Genomic DNA, 13,487 nt, shown 5'->3' with positions numbered 1-13,487 from the left:
ACTTGCAAAGAGAAGTGCCATGGTTTGACTGAAGGAAAAGAGCTTCTAAGGTTTTTAAAGTGGACTAATTGCCTACTTTTCATTCACAACTCTACATTGCTGCAGCAGAGAAATTTAGCATGGCCTGCACTTTAGGTTTTGCAGTAGTTCAGTTAAGACATTTTACATGAAGCTTTAATACATATTTGTCAAGGACATGAATGATCTAAATATATTTCAAAATTAAGTGTTTAGAAATGTTTAGAAGTGATTCATACATTTTATGAACATATCATCAGGTACTTATGTGAAACAGTAACAAACCAAAACACTGTCCGCAAATATGAAACCAAAATAAGATGAGAACGTGACGCAAGTTACGTCACGGTGCGCACATTGGCACGCTCAGACTGGTGGAAGTACTGTCTGGATATATTTCGGAAAATAGCTACTTCATCCCGTTAAGTTACTTTGTTTATGTAGACTGTCCAGTTGTAGGTCTCTATCGTCACATGTTTCCAAATATTTTGTATTGATAATCACAAATTTACATTTAAAGTCGTTGGTGAACAACGTAAGCTAGCTAGCTTAGATAACCAATGAGCCGAATAGTCGGGGAAGGTTAGATACCCAGCTGTCAGTCCTTTCTTGGGGTTTGAGGGCGCCTTTTAGTTGTCCATGACGTTAGCTGGGTTAGATAGCTGGATTCCTAAACTAACTTCGTTGTCAAATAACACCTTTTTTCATCATTAATACACGACATACGAACACACTCAAAAGCAGGCCTCGGTTTGGAAACAATGAGCAGTGGGTAGTAGTATGTGGCCCCTACTTCAAAAGCTAGCTAGCTAGCTAGCCTAGCTAAGCTACTACTAGTAGTAGCTGCAAACTGAGTCGCTAGACAGTCGGAGCGGAGCCTGGCCGATGGAAAGCGCCGCTTTTTGTTGATGAGGTATGAGCTAACTAGCCAGCTATTTCAGCTAGCTCTCTACGGCCTAGCTTGAATAGCTAGCGTTCTGCAAAGCAATGTATCTAACGTAACCTATGTGGATAAACGAGGATACCCCATTCACGAAACTTCGGGAACTCACTCAATGCCACATTCCAGCTAGCATATTAAATGCAGTCAAGGCAAGTGGACGTGTAGATAGAGTGCTAGATGGACCCTAGCTAGCTGGGATAGCTATTTGACATGAACTTGATATCAGAATAATCTATTTGAAACCTCGTTGGCTAATACGGAGTTATTTGAAAATTAGGTAGCACAGATGTAATGTAGCAAGTTTGAAATAAAATAAATAACAATTTACTACAGCTAGCCTATGTAGTATGGAAAAAGCTCTTACGATAATCGATTTGTTATCGGAGTTAACTTTAAAGCAACTTGGCTACTTAAAAGAATGAACTTTTTTTTTAGCTAACCAACCTTCAAATAGGATGATAATAGATAAAATGCATGTTTTCCACAACTGGTTGTTGGCTGCACCTGTCTCACGAGACTGATGTATCTTACCGAGATAGTTTTTTTTATTGAGGGAATTTGGAGTCATAAAATTCATTGAGTCAACCAATTTTGAAATCCTGTAGATATTCCAAATCAAATAAGCCAACTTTAATGTAATTGTTATGGTAGTCAGTTAGCTAGTTTGCGAGCTTGTAGACTACTACTGCAAGGTGGAGGTGCTGCGAGCTTGTAGACTACTACTGCAAGGTGGAGGTGCTTGGCTGTAGCATTACTAGTTAGTTAATAGCAACACTCATCCTCCTTTCCCATCCGTCAGGACACCTCCAGCCAGCAAGATGAAGGGGCTCCAGACGGATGCCTGTAACCCACCCAATGTACATCATCACACAATGCTCGAGCAGGACATGTCAAACGAGGCAGCCAACCACACTGGCCGGCCCCTTCTCTTCCACAACCAGGACTGCACCTCCGAATCAGACTCGGGCCCCCATCACAGTGGAGGTGTGGTCCACATCGTGTCATCCTCAGACCCCAAATGGCACAGCAGCACTGAATGTGACCCAGCCACCGAAGGGCTCAGCAACGGGGCGTGCGGCCTGGAGAATGTTTCGTCCCACTGTGACAACAGCACTGACCTTGCACTGAGCCACTGCGTGTCTGACATCTCCAACGACCTCTCCCTCCCAGAAGTCTGCATCTCCTCCAACACTGCAGTGCAGGAAGACGACTTGAGCTATGAGATCCAACAGGCTTACAGGATATTCAGTGGGTTCCTTCTGGACAAGCACAAGGGCATCACAACCCCCTTCCTTCACCCTATTGGGCTGGAGGATCAGAGTGGGATGGGGCTCAGGGTCAGAGGTCAGACCAGGCAGTCTATGTGTCTGAGAAGAATGCAGGAGAAGTTCCTAGGCCGGGAGTATGAGACAATAACCGAGTTTGTAGCCGATTTCAGGCTGATGCTGGAGAACTGTTATCGGCACCACGGGGTGGACCATTGGGTCTCCAAACAAGCCCAGAAACTGGAGATCATGCTGGAACAGAAGCTCACCTTGCTTTCCAGGTGAACAAACAATTACACCCTAATAGTCAATGATTAGCGTTCCTGTTCTGAGGTATTGACTCGTGCATTGTTTACTGATCAACCTTCTTTTAATTGATTTTCATTTGGGAGCACTTTTTCTAAGTTTCTGTCAAGTCTGTCTACCTAAAAAGTCTTTTTGGTGATGAGGGATTGAACGTCTTAGGCTGGTCATTCCGTCATCCGTTCAGTGTATGTTCCCCCCCCCCCCCCCCCCCCCCCCCCCCCCCCCCCGCACCGATGACTCAGCCTCTCCTTCTGTCCACTCAGAACCCTGCGAGAGAGGACCACTCTGGTGATGACGTCCAAGGGTCGCTTCGGGGCGGAGGACCAGCGTGGCCCCGCTCTGGGGGGGACGTCCACCCGGAGAAGGTCGGTGCCCCGCAGCCTGGCCACCCTCACCGTGGGCGGGCACGAGTCCCTCATGGTCCAGGCTCTACGTCTGGAGGAGCAGCAGAGGGTGAAGGAGGAGAGGCGGTGAGACATGCTTTGACCTTATGGATACTGACAGTTTGGTTTTGACTTTATGAAACACCATGTGTAACAAAGGCCCCAACCCCTCGTCCTGTTCCCCTGGTGCAGGCAACGAGAGCTGGAGAAGAAGGAGGCGGAGGAGACGTCCGCCAAGGAGGTGGAGGAGTGGGAGAGCGTCCTCCTCTCCCAGGCCTCCCCCTGGTCCATCCACACCATGTGGGAGCTGCCCGCCATCGGCCACTTCCTGTGCCTGGCCCAGACGGCCCTCAACCTCCCGGAGATCGTGTTCTTCGAGCTGGAGCGCTGCCTCCTGATGCCTCGCTGCAGCTCCTTCCTGGCCAAGGTCATGAGCTCCCTGCTGTGCGCTCCCCAGAGGAGGCCCACGCTGCACCGCCGGCCCGCCCTTCCCTACCGCCGCTGGGAGGCGGAGCTGAGGCTGAGGGTGCTGGGCTGGTACCGGGCCGTGGGGGCCGCCGAGGACCAGAGGCCCCGGGCTGAGCAGCTGGGACTGGACCAGCAGGTGAAGCGCAAGACGACCATCGCTATCATTTTCTATTCTGTCCTGACATCTACTAACGTCGGTGTTCTTCTGAATCGGAGAAATAGTGCATGTATTTTGAAAACAAATGGTGTTTGTTCTATTCAGTATTTCAGATATTTCTTCCTGTTTTCTCGTTGTGCGTTGTAGGTGTTTCGTAAGCTCGGGGAAGTCAGTCCCCTGGAGGAGCACCCCTTCCACCTGCTCTCCTTCCTCCAGCGCGTGTGGCTCCTCAAGGCGCTCTGCGACAACGTGTACCAGACCCAGAAGGAGGTCCAGGACGCCGTGCTGGGCCAGCCTATCCACGAGTGCCGCGAGTCCATCCTGGGCTACGACGGGCAGGAGAACGCCTACATCCACTTCCCCCACTTCTGCGGCGCCGACCTGAGGATCTACTGCCAGAGCCCCAGCCTGCCGCCCCAGTTCCCCCTGCCGCCTGTCCAGGTGCGCAGGCTGGAGCCCGCGGAGGGGGAGGACGGGGGGGACTCTGACCCGCAGAAGGGGGAAGAACAGGAGGAGGTGGAGGAGGGTGCTGGGAGTTGTAGTCTCCTGGTCTCGATGAAGACGGAGGAGCCGGAGGAGAAGCAGGTGGGGGGAGGGGTCGGAGGGGAGAACGGCGAGGTCAGCGGGGCGGGGATGTTTCACCCCCCCTGGGGGCTGAAGAAAGAGGAGGCTTCGTCATCGGACGAGGAAGAGGTGCTGAAGGAAGACTTGAAACTGAATGTAAGGAGGAGTAGTCGGCGCTCCCTTGCTGGCCAATCAGGATCCAGGGACTGTGTCAGTTCTGGGGGGAGGAGTCGGAGGAGCGGCATGAAGGAGGAGCCCCTGTCTGAGGAGGACGTCAACGTCCGACACCGAGTCAAACGACAAGTCCAAACCGAGTTCCGTGAACCCTGTCTGAGCGTTGGGGAACACAGCTACACAGGGAGGTCTCCTGCTCGCTCCGCCCCCACACCCGCCAGAACGCCAAAGGTGGAGGCGGGGGCCGCCCCCTCCCCAGCTGAAGTTCACGGGACCTGTCTAGAATGTTCTCAGGGCTCGGGGTCTGAGCTGCACCGTAACTGTCACTGCTCCTCAGCCCGCCTGTCGTCTGGGTCAGAGTCCTGGTCGGGGTCCGAGTCGGGGTCCAGCCAGGACAGACCTTCAGATGGAGGCAGGATGGAGAGAATACGAACCAAGAGAAAGAAGAGGAAGAGAAAGCGGGGCGGGGGGAGGGTGCTGCGGTCTCTGACGGGGGGTGGAGGGGGAAGGAAGAGGCCGGACAGGAACTGCCGGTGCCAGGACAAGGCTGCCGAGTCGGCCCTGGGGACAGCTGATAACTGCACAGTGATGAAGGACAGGAGGAGGAAACAGGAAATAGGTGAGGGAGTGAGAAGGGGTCAGAGGTTGAAGGGAATGGCGAATGTGAAGCGTGTGATGGGTTGAGCAGGAGATGGCAAAGGCAGAAAGTCTTGTTACTCTAAAGGGATTTTTACTAGGAAGTCAAAGAAAACACAAGCATCTTTGCATCTTCTCTCTTACTCCCTAGGGAAAACTGTGGAGACCCAGAAACTGGCCTTAAAGAAAACCAAGCCTCTGTTTCAGGTTGAACCAGCGTTTAAGGTAACTCCTGTTGCTGGGGTTGTATTCCTAACCACTACACCTGCAGGCTTTTGAGTCTTAACAAGACATCGGTGGTGACATTTCACTTACCAGGCTCGTCTCCCTCTCTTTCCTCACCCTATCATTGGTCCATTTCCCACGGGCCCTCCCTCTCTAGTTGGTGTGCACGAGCCTGCAGGAGCTGAGGGAGCTGATCAGCAGGACTGAAGATGAGCTGGATGAACTGGAGAGCGCCAAGAAGAGAGCTGTTGGTGTCAGTCAAGCTTCACCCAGTCTACTCCTTCCAACATAGAATCCCATACTGCAGCAAAGTATCTCCAGTAGGTGCGTGTTGTGATGGTGGACTGGTGGCGTACCTCATTTGTGTGTCTGTTGTGATGGTGAACAGGGCCGCTGGTACTTTAGGAGAGAGGCGGTGAAGGACCTTCACATCACGCTAATCCGCCTGCTCAACGAGCTCTCTCCCTGGGAGCCGAAACTGGTCAAGGCCTTCCACCGGAATAGGTAAACACACACACATTTTAACGCTTGGATTCACTTTTACAGCCATTTTCTAGGTTTGATTTCCAGCTGTTTTTAGTTGTTGTGCGATAAATGACCCAAATGTCCGCTGGCTCCCTGAATGTTGTTCCTAAGGGTCGGTCTTTCTGTTGGAAAAGATGGAAACGCTGTGTTTGAATACCGTCTTCCCTTCCCCAGACTGCGTCTGAAAAAGGACCACGACGACTTCAAGAGGCACCCCGAGTATGCCAACTTCGTCCGGGAGGAGTGGGTGGCGGAGGAGGTGGCGAGGCGCGCTAGGAGGGGAGACGGGGCCTCCTCTTCCTCCTCCTCCTTTTCCGACTGCAGTAGTAGACTGGAGGAGGAGGAGGAGGACACTGTCCCCAGGGGGTTGTGGGCTGCAGGTAGTGTAACACACACACGCACATTTATTCATTCAGCCGTTAATGGATTCATCCCCTCATTTATTCATCCATTGAATGCATGTCAACGTTTGTGTGTTCCAGCTGACCTGAAGCAGGTAGGCACAGAGGCTGCGGCAGATGGCCTGGTGACTCTTCAGCAAGTCGGGACCCCAGGTGACCTTCGACCTATCACGCGTTACCTGAAGCGTATGGGGAGCGACGTCGAGGACCACCCAGCACTGAGGAAGAGATGCCGGGCCGCCAGCGGTGCTGACTCGACCGTGCCCTCTTCATGTGGGGGGGAAGCGGAGCTCCAGAGCACACCGGGAGCCAGGGAACAGAACCCAGCAGGTGTGGTCCAGACTCAGATCCAGACTCAGATCCAGGCTGGGCGAACTGGACCCGCTGTTCAGTCCCCTGCCGTGGGCTACCCCAGGAGGTATCAGCCTATACCAACCCTTCTAGCCAAGAGTGTGGGCAATAAAGTGACCTTAATGCACCGGCCTCCTTCTCCGGAACCCCCCCCTGCACCACCTGCTCAACCTGGCCAGCCTCCGAATAGAACTTTGACGTCCTCCTCTCCCCACGCCACCGGGCCTTCCCTCCTCGCCTCCCTTCAACACTCTCAACCCCCCAGCTCCCTGCCAACCTTTACTCCCACCCCTGCAGCCAAGCTAAAACTCCCGGCCGCATCCTCCGCTACGGCCCCCATGGCGGGCAAATCCCCTGGCCCTTCATCCCCTGTACCAAAGAGCCCTGTCCGGGTGGTGTACCAGGTGCCAGAGGCCCTGGGCCTGCTCAAGAAGGACGGCAGCCCGGTCAAGATCTCCGTCCAGCCCCTGCTGGACCAGAAGACCAGGGACCAGATCATGCACCAAGTGGTGATCCTGCCCAGCAACCTGCTCCTCCACAGGCCCTCTGAGGAGAGGAAGGCCCCTCGGGGCTCCTCCCCCTCCAAACCCTCCGCTCCCCTCTCCGGGCTCTCCCTCCCAGGGGGGAGCAGCATACCCATCCAGCCAGTGGCTCCTCTCAAGGAGCCCAGAGGGGGGAGAGAAGGAACCCTATCTCCCCCTGTCCCCACCAGGCAGCTCCAGACTCTACCAGCAGGCTTTAAGGTTGTGCATGCCCCAGGCTCCAAAACAAGCACACCCCAGACTGTAATGCCAAATAGGTCCCTCACTGCCAGTGCTGTGTCTACGGACTCCAGTGACACACATGTGGACCCCAAACAGGAGCTGAAGACCATCTGCATCCGGGACTCGCAGTCCATCTTGGTCACCACTAGAGGGGGCAACACTGGCGTGGTGAAGGTCCAGGCCTCCTCAGAACAGAATCCTCATGGGTTGTCCCCAAGCAGCCCTGTCATCACCATCTCCCCTCAGCTAAAAGCCTTCTTGGTGTCCAAGACCTCACCACCTCCTCTTGCTCCTTCTCCTGATCCTTCCTCCGCAGCCTCCAGCAGCTCTATGGTCCCCCAGTCCCAGTCTGCCCCCTCTGGGTTGAGGATCTCCACGCGTCCTGCCCTCCGCCACACCCCCGTCTCCCCATCCTCCCCCAGCATTCCAGCAAGCAGTGTTGTCACCCTGGCCCTGAACCGGGGCCCCGGCCTCATCACCCTCCCAGCTGCAGCTAAGCCTGGTCTGGCCTCGGCCTCACAGACCCCTGTTGCTGTAAGCACCCAAGGTCCCCTCTCTCCTAACTACCCTGTCACTCTCCCCCAAAGCCCCTCCATGCCCATGCTAGGGCTCACCCAGAATGCACTGCTGCAGTGTGTCAGCAGTCCTGCTGGGAAGAGGGCGGGTGCTGATGACAAGCAACCAATCACAAAATTCATATTGGTCACACCCACCTCTAACGCCACCCCCACCCCCATCAAACCTGTGGTCCTTCCGGGTTCAAAGCTGATGTTCGTCAGCCAATCCACAGTGTGCTCCTCCCCTTCCACCACCTCCTCCATAGGAAGCATTCCAAAACAGGCCCAAGTGCCTGGGGTTGCAGGTCAGCCCTTGACCTCGTCAGAACCAGCTGATGCTGGGAAGAAAGAAGCCCGTCTGAATCCAAACGTGTGCAACACCAGCACCTCAGAGGTTCTGTCTAAGGTTCCAAGTTTTCCTCTCCCCTCTGGGGTTCAGATCAGATTACCGGGCCACACCTCCAGCCATGCGACCCAGCCCCCAGTGAAGAGCAGCCCATTCTGTATCTCCAGGCCCGGCAGCCTGGCTGCCTCCTCCACTGGCCTGGTGTTGGTCCAGAGCACCAGCACCAGCCCCACGCTGGGGCCTGTTGGAAGCAGAGGGTCTGGAGACAAAAAGGTAGAGACCCCCCACTGCGCAGTCAGAACCACACAAGCCACACCTCCCCACATCCAGGATCCCCAGTACCACAACCCCTCCGGTGCTGTTGGTACACCTGCACAGATGATCAAGGCTCCTCCCCCTTCCCCCAGAGCCATGCCATCTTCACCTGGGAGACCAGCAGGTAACGTTTGTACCAGCCCCACCCCGGGCACCACTGGCACAGTACAGCAGAGAATCGTCATCAACACGTCAGCCCCACTGGCTGCCGGGACCCAGATTCTCCTCAACAACACCCGCTTCGTGGTGCCCCCTCAGGGGCTTGGTCCTGGGAGCCACATCCTTATTATCACCAGCCCAGCACCAGCCCCTCAGGGGGCCAGCCCTGCCACTTCGTGTCCATTAGGGTCCACCCTCCCTGGAACACTTCCCCCGTTGTCAGCCCCTCTCCCTGTTGGAGCTCCTGCCTTGGTTCCGGTTCCAACCAGGTTGGCTGGAACAGTGGTCCCAGCTCTGGCCCCCACCCAGCCTGCACAACAAGGGCCAAGGACGGCCACTCCAGGAGCTCAGCCACAAAAAGTAGCACTTAGACCCCCAGCAGCCACCTCTGTCCACCCCACCATCTCTCTCTCTGTCCCTCGGCAGGTAGGAGCGGTCAGAGCTCCTCTGCTGGCCAGTAGCATCTTGTCCTCCTCCTCTCCGCCTGGTAGCTTCGGTGCTGGCCAGGTGGTTGGAAGCACACAAAGCACTGTCAAACAGGCTGTTCTACCGACAGGAGCCACCAAGACGCCTGTCAGAGCGCAGCTCATGTCCACTGTTCAGCCAATCCAAGCACTTACAACACGGACACAGGGTCCGCCCACGGCAGCTGTTCCACCAATAGGCAGCGCACTTTCCCGGGTTCAGTCTTTACCCATCGCCACGGTACTACCAATCGGCAGCTCCTTCAATAGCACCCAGGTGTCTCCTGTAGCAGTGGTGCCTCCATCCAATAGCACTGTAATAACTACACCAGCTCAACCAATCCGGACATTGAGGACGTCGGAGACCGTCACCGTGCCTGTCGCTCTACCCAATCAAATGCAGGATTTGGAGAAACCACTTGTACAGGTCCCAGTCATGTCTCCAGTGGTACCTACCAAGTTGCTGGTGAGTCCAGACGGTGCTGTACTGAACCCGGTCCTGGGACCAATTTATCAGGCCAGCCCTGTGGGTCTCTCTGCCCTGAACTCCACCCTAGTGGTCAGTCCCAGTGTCTCCTCGGTCAGGGTCCTACCCAGCCTGGCCTCAGACGGCTCCATGGATGGTACCCCTACCCAGACAGGCACTGGCTCGCCTGACCTGTGAACTCTGACCTTTTGACTTGGTGTTCTGAAGAACTTGGTGTTCTGAACCCCATTCTATACTCGGCGAGTAGTGTAGTCATTGGTAGCAAGGTTGTGTTCAGTTTGAGTTCTTGTTGGTTCTCGTGAAAGATGAAGAGGGCCCTTGTTGCTCTGGGAGACGCTTCCAGGTCATCAGAGTGGAATCTTCAGGGTTTGAATTGACACCTCGTCTTCAAAAGAAAAACGTGCTGGTTGAGTCGTATGTAAACTTTATTCTAGATTAACTCTTTAGTTGACTCTGTTTGAATCTGTTTGCTGAAGAGACTGTGGAATAGACTGGAGGGGTATTAAATCTTATGATGATGTTCTATTTTTGTATGCAAAATTTTGTTTTGTTGCCCTCTAACAAAATTGATAGTTCAGTCGATCTGTCACTCAAATTTATTATAATTCATGGCCGTATTAAAACATGTTGTTGGATCACAAGGTTTGAATGTTCCTATTATATTACTTTACATTGAAATGTAACATTAAGTGATGCCCTTTAGAATTCATAGGATTGGAAGAACTTCAACAACTTCTTATTCCTATGATTCCTCCCTCAGACCAACTGCAGAATGGTTCTGAGATTTGCTCCTAAAAAGAATGTGGGATTTACATATTTCCAAACGTTAGCACAGGTTTTCTGTCTTTTCAACCAACAAGCTGTTTGGGAAAAAATAAGCGAACATTCACTCAGATTGAAGTGCAACTAATTATTTATTTTTACCATATAGATTTTTCAAAATATTTAGTGGATACATTTTCATTGAATAACTGTGGACATTTCTGCCTGGTAATAAATGTGACTGTCCTTTCTAAGTGTGTCGGTTGTTGTGTTCCTTGCATGCTCTTTCTTTACATAAAGCTGAATCAGTAGAGAGGGAGATCCTCTCCTGGTTACATGTTACTGAAGTGGCTACACGTAACTACAGAATAGGTATTGTGAAAAACGAAAACGAAACGCATTCATATTCACAATAACATCTGATCAACCAAACAACAGTTCCGTCTTCCAAACAATCATGCCTATAAGTTGGAGTATTGGCATTAAAAATGAGTTATGTGGTCTGTGTAGGGGTGTCAAAGGGTGGAGAAGGTTCTTCAGGGGGAGTAGGGTGGAGGTAGCAGTCCTGAGGAGATCTTCTCATAGGCTGGTGGAGCGTTGGGGACCTAAACGCAAGGATGAATTTGACAACAGAGCCAGTCACATGTATCACTTTTGTAAAACAAACCATAACCAATATCTATCCACCTAATCAAATTATAAATTGGAATCGCTGTTGAACTTCTACCCCCAACCCCTTCCCATAAACACTGAGGAATTTCACTTGTGCATGTGCCAGCTCGCACTGGAATCTCCCTGCCCTCCCAAACACACACACACACATACACACACATCCTGATCCTCTCATCTGGTCAGGTGACATAATAATCTGCAGCAGCAGACCACTGCATCAGTTCCCATGCACCTTCCAGCTTTAGGTGCATTCCTCCCAGAACAGAGCTGGTGAGAGCTCAGCTTCTCGCTCCCCCTGCCTCAGACTCCGAGGCCTCCTACAGCAGTGTGCCAATTGTCATTCTTGAATCCAAACTCACTGCATTGATATCTCATCGAGAAACCTTCCCCTTCTCACCGAACAGTTTGGCCTTCCGTCTTCTCCAGACAAGGAATGTGTAAAGAAGCAGGCGTCTACATGCCATTGTGTAACTTGAGACCACACTTGGCTCCTAGGAAGGAGGTCTCTTGACGCTTGCTTCTGAGTGGTCCTTGAGTCCAGGCAGGGTCAGCTGGTCTGTTAGGCCTCAGGGATGTGTGTGTGTTTGTTCCCCTTCACCAGAAACAATCTAAGCTCTTAGTATCCGTCTTACCGCAGGCTGGAGGCTGACAAATTCTGTGAGAGCCATCTTGTTGTCTGCAGCTGCTCCTCCCTCGGTGTACTGTCCTGCGCTCCACGTCTGGGGGCCCGACCTGGGGGTCTGGAGGAGGGGGGGGGGGGGGGCAGAGCAATGGGACATGGTCAGTCAGCAGGACACAGTTCAGTTGGGAAGACATTTGTTTCTTCACAACAGGCATGAAATCTGTGTCGTTCACCCGCCTTTCTGTGTGTGTGTGTGTGTGTCTGAGAGAAGTCTTGCAACATATCTCACTGAGCCTTCAAGGGATGTTCCAATATGGATGGATCTTACCCTGATCATCCTATAAGAGTGTTTTGATATTGATTGATATGGACTGGTCTTACCCTGATCATCCTATAAGAGTGTTCTGATATTGATTGATACGGGCTGATCTTACCCTGATCATCCTATAAGAGTGTTCTGATATTGATTGATACGGGCTGATCTTACCCTAATCATCTTGTAGCCACTCCTCCTTCTGAAGTACCAGCACCCCAGGATGAGCAGAGCGGCCAGGATCACCACCAGCAGGGCGATGCCCACCGCCCTGACACACATGCACACAGAGTTAGAATGTTGCACACGAAAGGCTTTGATATGTGTTTTCTGTAGAGCAATATCCATTGGGCTTACAACAAATATTTACAGATTTGAAGTGTCACAATGAAACAGGGTCAGAGTCAATATGATTATTTAACTCTTAAATTATTGTCAATACTGATGCAGAATGGGAACTTACACAACAGCAACAAGAACAACAACAAAAAAACACCCCAAAACTATAAATGAATAATTTGAAACATCCTGAAATGTTTTGTATACTCACTCTTCAGCCCGGACAAAGCCACGGCCCTTGCTTGCAAAATAAACGTTGAAGTCTCCACGTGGCATCCTTTTGAAGTCCACAGTCTGCTTAGGCCTAATGTACCATGACGTAAAAGTCACAAATATAAAAACTGATAACCTTCATTAACATTTGACAACCTTCTATGACAACTTGATTTTACATACATCACACACGACAATAATGCTAGGCTCTGCAAAAGCATTGTGAAAACAGGAGCTTTAATGAAGTCTGTACAGTTATTTAATGTCTTGTGAACTAGACCAATATAGGCTACTGTTAAACCAAGATGTATCCTTTTATTAGCAATTACTGGAAGAAAAGAAAAGTATGATAATAAATAGGCTACGTTATTCAATCAAACTGTATGTTCAACCAAAACAACCTGTTCTTCAAAATCCCACTTGTGTCTGCAAAAGAGAAAATCTTACCAATTAGATAATTCAATTGCGAAGAGTCCCCTACAGTCTCCTCTCTACACTGCTTTCAACCGCCGCTTTTCTCTCCTCTCCCTCTCAGCTCAAATCGTGGAGTCAGAGAAGAAAACTGTTGGGCAGCAGTTCTCATGACCGTCACGGGTTCTACATTCATACTTAAAGCCATTGAATCGGACTAATTAGCGTGAAACCCTGCGGCACTGAACTCAAACCAGTACAGACTCGTGCAGTTCGACGAAAGAGGTCTGTCAGATGAAAGGGGTCTGCTGACTTCACGCAGTGGGGGCCTGGTTGGCAACGTTTGGCAGGCCTTAGAACAAGATGTATAATTCATATTGTGGAAAAAAGGAACAATGTGTATATATGCCTACAGTAACTAATAGCGGAAAGCAGGAATTATCAATTTTAATATCAATAAAACGCTTCTTAAACAATTTGAGTTTTTTTTTGCACATTTGTGGAGGTAAAATTGTCCGAGGGAAAAACCACATGATAGGTTGTTGATAAAAAATAATTTGGGGCAGCAATGTCTAGTACAGTTTGCACAGTGGTTATGTCTATATGTTCTGTAGTGTCAACGACCGGTCTTCCAGGGGGCACCATAT

General features: G+C 51.5%; 2 protein-coding genes across 4 annotated transcripts; one reads left to right on the top strand and one right to left on the bottom strand.

Annotated features, from left to right (window-relative positions):
* The first annotated feature begins 364 nt into the window (after positions 1 to 364).
* On the top strand, positions 365 to 10,521 carry LOC124484051 (uncharacterized protein KIAA2026). 3 transcript variants are annotated; one of them, XM_047044748.1, is made up of 10 exons: positions 365 to 931; positions 1,761 to 2,507; positions 2,796 to 3,002; positions 3,108 to 3,519; positions 3,688 to 4,897; positions 5,066 to 5,139; positions 5,297 to 5,392; positions 5,528 to 5,643; positions 5,839 to 6,044; positions 6,147 to 10,521. In XM_047044748.1, the coding sequence occupies exons 1-10, from the start codon at positions 927 to 929 to the stop codon at positions 9,683 to 9,685; spliced, it is 6,612 nt and encodes a 2,203-aa protein (XP_046900704.1). In that variant the 5' UTR covers positions 365 to 926; the 3' UTR covers positions 9,686 to 10,521. The 3 variants fall into 3 exon arrangements, with proteins under 3 accessions (XP_046900704.1, XP_046900705.1, XP_046900703.1); XM_047044749.1 differs by lacking the exon at positions 365 to 931 and adding an exon at positions 1,026 to 1,110 and having other exon boundaries at positions 5,297 to 5,386; XM_047044747.1 differs by lacking the exon at positions 365 to 931 and adding an exon at positions 1,026 to 1,110.
* Positions 10,404 to 13,012, bottom strand: mlana (melan-A). Its single transcript, XM_047044806.1, has 5 exons — positions 12,877 to 13,012; positions 12,428 to 12,520; positions 12,052 to 12,148; positions 11,575 to 11,682; positions 10,404 to 10,875 (listed from the first exon to the last, which is right to left on the bottom strand). Exons 2-5 carry the CDS (start codon positions 12,490 to 12,492, stop codon positions 10,807 to 10,809), a joined length of 339 nt encoding a protein of 112 aa, XP_046900762.1. The 5' UTR covers positions 12,493 to 12,520; positions 12,877 to 13,012; the 3' UTR covers positions 10,404 to 10,806.
* Between the last annotated feature and the right edge of the window lie 475 nt (positions 13,013 to 13,487).

The sequence above is a fragment of the Hypomesus transpacificus genome, chromosome 22 (genome assembly GCF_021917145.1).
Source record: "Hypomesus transpacificus isolate Combined female chromosome 22, fHypTra1, whole genome shotgun sequence".
In the NCBI taxonomy this organism is placed as follows: domain Eukaryota; kingdom Metazoa; phylum Chordata; class Actinopteri; order Osmeriformes; family Osmeridae; genus Hypomesus; species Hypomesus transpacificus.
The sequence above is the reverse complement of the archived record's forward strand: the minus strand, read 5'-3'. Positions and strand labels throughout refer to the sequence as shown.

Coding starts and splice junctions, on each gene's coding strand:
- LOC124484051 (XM_047044747.1), top strand. Junction 2,508..2,795: donor AAGCTCACCTTGCTTTCCAG/GTGAACAAACAA, acceptor CTGTCCACTCAG/AACCCTGCGAGAGAGGACCA. Junction 5,644..5,838: donor AAGGCCTTCCACCGGAATAG/GTAAACACACAC, acceptor TCCCTTCCCCAG/ACTGCGTCTGAAAAAGGACC.
- mlana (XM_047044806.1), bottom strand. CDS start 12,492: ATGCCACGTGGAGACTTCAACGTTTATTTTGCAAGCAAGGGCCGTGGC. Junction 11,683..12,051: donor GTGGCTACAAGATGATTAGG/GTAAGATCAGCC, acceptor CCCCTCCTCCAG/ACCCCCAGGTCGGGCCCCCA. Junction 10,876..11,574: donor TTGTCAGCCTCCAGCCTGCG/GTAAGACGGATA, acceptor CCTTGCGTTTAG/GTCCCCAACGCTCCACCAGC.